At 41.0% G+C, this 6,000-nt stretch overlaps 1 protein-coding gene across 1 annotated transcript in view; it reads left to right on the forward strand.

The window, feature by feature from the left end:
• LOC147693529 (vomeronasal type-2 receptor 26-like) overlaps positions 1 to 5,227 on the forward strand; it is a 169,336-nt gene extending 164,109 nt beyond the window's left edge. Inside the window, exon 4 of the mRNA XM_086936047.1 lies at positions 4,335 to 5,227. Coding sequence (XP_086792173.1) covers positions 4,335 to 5,227 — 893 coding nt within the window. The remainder of the gene's footprint in view (positions 1 to 4,334) is intronic.
• The last annotated feature ends 773 nt before the right edge of the window (positions 5,228 to 6,000 follow it).

A 6,000-nucleotide genomic window follows, 5' to 3' on the forward strand; every position in this document is an offset into this window, starting at 1 on the left:
ATGTTTACGTGGTTACTATATTCCTTCTCAGTGGGACAACCATTTTGTGACACTGTGCGTGTTATTTACAAAATAAATTAAAAACATCAAACGACACACAGGTGTTCATCAAGTCAGAGTGCGGAAAGGTAGACACTGATTAAATGTACAAAATAATTGCTGCAGTGCAAACAGAAACCGCAAATATGTATTTTTGAGTCATAAAAATCTGTGGGCTGGCCTGCTCCTAATTTCATTGGTTCTGATGTACCTGGTAGGCTTTCCTGTTTGTCAGTCTCAAGTCTCAACTCACCTTAAAGGAATGGCTCTTGGTTGACTTGGCACACTTGGGGGCCGATTATGATGGCGGTTGGATTACCCCCGCCGGCTGGTGGCAGCCACCGCTGGCCCGGCGGGGGCAATTCGTCCGCCATCCTCACTGAAATGACCCCCCGCCACATTAGGATGGCTGGGAGGTCCGCGGCAGACGGGAAGACCGTCCGCCGCTTTTCCGCCGGTCGCCTTTTCGGCCGGCAGAAAAAGTGCATACATATGGTGGCGGTATCTGTGAAACACTGCCAACTATATTATGATGCCTGCAGTCCTATGCCTTTCCACGACGGCATTGCCAAGGTGGAAAGGCATACGGTCTTTGCTTTGAGGGCCTGTTGCGGGCACCCAGGGTGAAGGTGGTTGGGGGGTGCACATGGGGGGCACCTATGGTACCCCCCTGCGTTTCAAAGTACAACATGGCAGGCACGCGCCGTGCCTGTCATGTTGTGCTTTGAAACGCACAACATGCATTTTTAGCATTGCCACCGCAATGTTAAAAATGCCTGATGCACCCACCAGTGTGGCGGGCGCATCATAATTGCCATGGCGGGACCGCCGCATACGTGGCGGACGGTCCCCTTTCCACAGGGATCGTGGATGGGCAAAGTCCGTCTGCCATCCTAATCGGCCCCTAAGTGTGGTTTTCCGAACTTTTTACCTTCTGTTTTTGACTGTTTTGCTGAATTTTTTCACTGCAGACCAGTGCTAAAGTGCATGTGCTCTGTGTCTAAAATATGATAACAATTGGTTTATCCAAGATTAACATATTACATGTACTTATAAGTCCCTAGTACCGTGTGCTACATGTGCCAAGGGCCTATAAATCAAAAACCACTAGTGGGCCTGTAGCACTGATTGTGCCACCCACATAAGGAGCCCTTTAAACATGTCTCAAGCCTCCCACAGCAGAGCCTATGTGTGCAGTTTTAAACTTCTGTTTCGATGTAGCAAGTTAACATATTTGTCCAGACCTAAACTTTCCTTTTTATTACACAAAGGTAAATCCTAGAGTAGGCCTTGGATAGCCCATGGGCAGGCTGATGTATTAAAAAAATAGGACATTTACGTTTTAAGGTTTACATGTCCTGGTAGTGAAAAACTCTTAAATTCTTTTTTCCCTACCGCACGGTCTATCTTTCCCATAGGTTAACATTGGAGCTGCCTTGATACATTTTATGAGTGTAGCTTCCAATTGGGGAAAATATAAAAAAATCTAATTTGGTGTCTCTGAACTCACAATTTTAAAAGATATCACTTAGTGAAGTGGTTTTTAAATTGCAGTTCTGAAAATTCCACATTTAGAAAGTTTAATAGCAACAAGGGGTTGGGCCCAAGGCGGCTGGACAGTACCGTATAATTAACAAAGAGAAGTGTTGTCCTAGCCATCACATTCAAACGCTATTAAAACACTGAACAGAGTATAAACCCTTAATTCAATCGATATGGGCTTCAAGAATTTATTTGGTACTTCCTTCATTTAACCTAAATCCACATTTTATCATGAGTCAGGTACGTACAAATACATTTCAGTTAGAACAAACTGAAATGTACCTGTTATAACAACAATGATGATCGAAATCAATAAAGTTGTTCAGCATAGGTGCTGTTGCAACTTTGTTTTTAATCCTGGATCGGTGCTGCACAATGCGTTGGTGGATCGCTTGTGTAGGTTTGCCAATATACATTCTTGGGCAGGGACAAAAAATTGCATATATAAAATTTTTTGTCTTGCACTTGGAGAGGTTTTTCCTTATCCACTTGGTGCAGTCATGTACAAAGTCAGTGCCCATTATCATGTTATTGCAACTGACACAGATGCCTCATTTATGTTGGCCCGTCAACGGCTTCATGTTGAGAAGTGACCTGATGACTTTTTTTCAGTTAGAGTGGGGTAGGTCTGCTCTCACAATTCTTTTTCCAATGCTCATATTCTTCTTCATGGCGAAGAGAGGGACATTCAATCCAAGATCAGAATTCTGTACGAGGTGCCAATTCTTCCGTATGATTGACCAAAACTCATTAGTGTGTGGTCCATATGTCGAAACACATACCAACTCCTCCTTCTTGCGTTTGGCTTTTTTAATGAGTAAAGACTCTTGGTGTACCCCATGCCCGTTTAAATGCATGTTTTAACAGTTTTGGGGGGATACCCTCGTTCCTTCATCTGTTAACACAACTCCTCTATGTATTTGGAAATCATCATTGCGGGAACACTTCCTTCGAATCCGAAGTAGTTGCCCATAAGGAAGATTATCTCTAAGGTTTCTGGGGTGCAAACTGCGAAGATGCAAGATGGCATTCTTGTTGTCACCTTTTTGTGAAGCATAGTCTGCCAAGATCTAAATCAGGCCTAAATTTACAAATGGATATAGGGAAGAAAGGTCTGGTGCTAGAGTAGATTAAGGGCCTGATTTAGATCTTGGCAAATGGGTTACTTCATCACAACAGTGATGGATATCCTGTTTGCTGAGGTATGAATCCTATAATATCCTATTGGATTTATATTTTGGCAGACGAGATATCCGTCTCCTTTGTGACATAGTAACCCATCTGCGAAGATCTAAATCAAGTCCTATGTAATCTTTAGAGAGAACACGGAGAATAGATCAGACCCAGCCCGATAATCTCCACAATAACTGAGATGCAGGTTGCCACCAGGCTCAGTGTTATCACCGATGCTGTTCACTCACTGATATAATTCCTACAATTGAGCTTTTCCATTTTTGGGCATCAGACTATATACCTAAAGGGCTGGCACCCAACTGGTGTTAAAATTATAATCATATTACTAAATATATGGAAGTAAAGGAAGTCTGGAAGTCGAAAACCCTTCTGATAATAAATTCAGTAAATTCAGTCATTTCTGGGTCCTAGAATGTATGCCTGCAACTGATTGTTGATGGAAGGAGATATAGCCGACATCCTTTGAGGCACCTCAGAACCCTGATGAGATGTCTGGAGATCTAGGTAGTGAAGGATTTGTCTTTCAAAACTAGGGTATCAAAGGTAATGCAGTCAGCCCTTTCTTCTTGAGAGTTATTGCCCAAATAGTTTGATTCATGTTCTTTTCACATAGGGTCCTAGCCATTTTGTCATTAGTACAATCTAGAATGACTTATCAAAATTAAGCTATTTAGGACTCCCAGAATATCTTTTAGATAAATAACAAGGGTTACAGAGCATAATAGCTCATGCCCTGTTGGGATGTAAGAAGTGGAAACATATGGCCTCAACCTTCAAAAGTCTGCAATGGCTTCCAATCAGGAAGCTGATTCTGTTTAAAATATCTTGAATGGTTCATTGTGTAAAGGAAGGATTAAGGGTTTGGCAGTGACACATTTTAGAGATATAAACCTTTGAAAGTAATCCAATTGGAAAGCAGCATCTGGCAGTGAGGCCTCAATTCCGAATGATTAAACTTGTACATCAGTCCTTTTCTGGCAAGGCAATCAATATGCAGAACAACCTTCAATTAAAAATCAAAAGTAAGAAGACAGAGAAGGGTAATGGTTGTTCTGAATAAGCTGAAAGCACAGCTCTTTTCACACCAATAGATATGCCTCATTTAGCAGTTAACAAAAAAGGGCAATATGTTGGTGCCTAGCTCTCTCAAAGTGTACTTGTGCTATTAGCTTCTAAAAGTCATTGGCCCTGATGGCCATGATCCGAGCTAGTAGGCCTTGATGCTGCTGCTCATATAGTATGACTACCACATCATAATATTGACTAGCATAGCATAACAATGTTTTCATTTAGATATTAAAATCTGCATTGAATGAGTTAATAATGTTTGGGTAGAGAGCCACATGGCATGAGTTTATGTTGCAGATCTAAAGGAGCATTCATTTCTCTGCAAATTGTTTAGCCTTTTATTGCTGCAGTTACTCAATTGCAAACCTGAAGTTGTAAAAATAAAATGCTTAATCATAATGTGTTCTATCTCAATATAAACGCTTTTGATGGTACTCTTGAATGATTAAATATATAGTCACAGACTTGTTTTCTTTTTTGGTTCTTCTTAGACCTCTCGGTTTGTTTGAAGTGTGGAGAAGATGAGTGGTCCAATGAAAAAAAAGACATGTGTATACCGAGGACCACTGAGTTCCTGTCCTATGAGGAGCCCATGGGTGCAACACTTGCTTCCATCTCAGCACTCTTATCCACATTAACTTTGATAACCTTATGCATTTTTTCCCATTACCGGGACACCCCAATTGTGAGGGCCAATAACCGGGCCCTGAGCTACCTCCTCTTGGTGTCACTCAAGTTGTGTTTCCTCTGTCCCTTCATATTTATTGGACACCCTAGCAGGTGGACTTGCCTGCTTCGCCAAGTGACATTTGGGCTTGTATTTTCACTCAGTGTCTCATGTATTTTGGCCAAAACACTAACAGTCATTGTTGCATTCAGAGCCACCAAACCCAACAGCAGTTTGAAGAAATGGCTCGGCACGAGGACATCCATTTACCTAATAATTTTGTCTTCAATGTTTCAGGTTATCATCTGCACAATATGGTTGTCTACAAATCCCCCTTATTCAGGAGTCAACACATCATCTTCCATGAAACTCATCATACAGTGTTATGAAGGGTCAGTGCTGCTATTCTACCTCATGTTGGGATACATGGGCTTCTTGGCTGGATTCAGTTTTATATTAGCCTTCCTGTCCAGGAACTTACCTGATAGTTTTAATGAAGCTAAGCATATTACTTTCAGCCTGCTTGTGTTTGCAAGTGTATGGATCTCCTTCATTCCAGCTTACCTGAGCACTCAAGGGAAATATATGGTGGTTGTGGAGGTGTTTGCTATCCTAGCATCTAGTTCAGGGCTTCTGGCTTGCATATTCCTCCCCAAGGTTTATATTATTCTACTCAGACCTGATATGAACTCTAAAAGCTACTTGCTAGGTAAATGACTGTGAGATATAAAAACTAAGGTCTTGCTGTAGAGTTTGGTGGATATGATCTTCCGTCACCAGGCCCTCTATGTTTGATGGCCACCAATATTATTCATGTGTAAAGTATTACGCAATATTAACTTCAAATAATTAGACTGAACCCTGCAGGGAATCCCATATGTACTTCAAATGCAATGAAATTAACAGAAAGAAAAAGGTAACTAGTGATATAAATGTTGCTAAGAGAACATGATGCTCCTCAAAATTTTATGTTGTATAATTTTTTATTGTAATATCATGTCTCTGCTTTCCATTTTATGTCAGTAAATGACTGCTACTTCTTGATTAGACAGCACACTAAATGGCCATTAAATGCCTGCTCAATATATCAGATTTGCCTTGAGGTTTCATTTTGTATCGTATCATATTGACCATGGTTAGGAATTGACTAGTAATGCGTCACAAGTTCTTCAAAAAAGTTTGCACTCCCTATATTTATATATATTTATGATCACTTTAAGAAACAGAATGCAGAAGAGATGCATTGTACCAAACTAAAAAAAGGCTCCTGGTGTAGTGTAGTTCCTATTTTCCCTATAGGCCCTGCGCATTGGAATAACATAAACAGCAGTTGACCGGAATGAGGATAACATTACGGTCATTCTGTAGGAGACTCGTGTCATCCTTCATTAGTTGGGCTGCTAATCTAGCTGCTTCCCTTTCATCTTAACTATCTAGCATTTTACTGTCAGAAAGGTTTTTGTGTTGCAGATCAAGTTTCAAGGAGACAA

This window comes from Lissotriton vulgaris, chromosome 8 (genome assembly GCF_964263255.1).
Source record: "Lissotriton vulgaris chromosome 8, aLisVul1.2, whole genome shotgun sequence".
NCBI lineage: Eukaryota > Metazoa > Chordata > Amphibia > Caudata > Salamandridae > Lissotriton > Lissotriton vulgaris.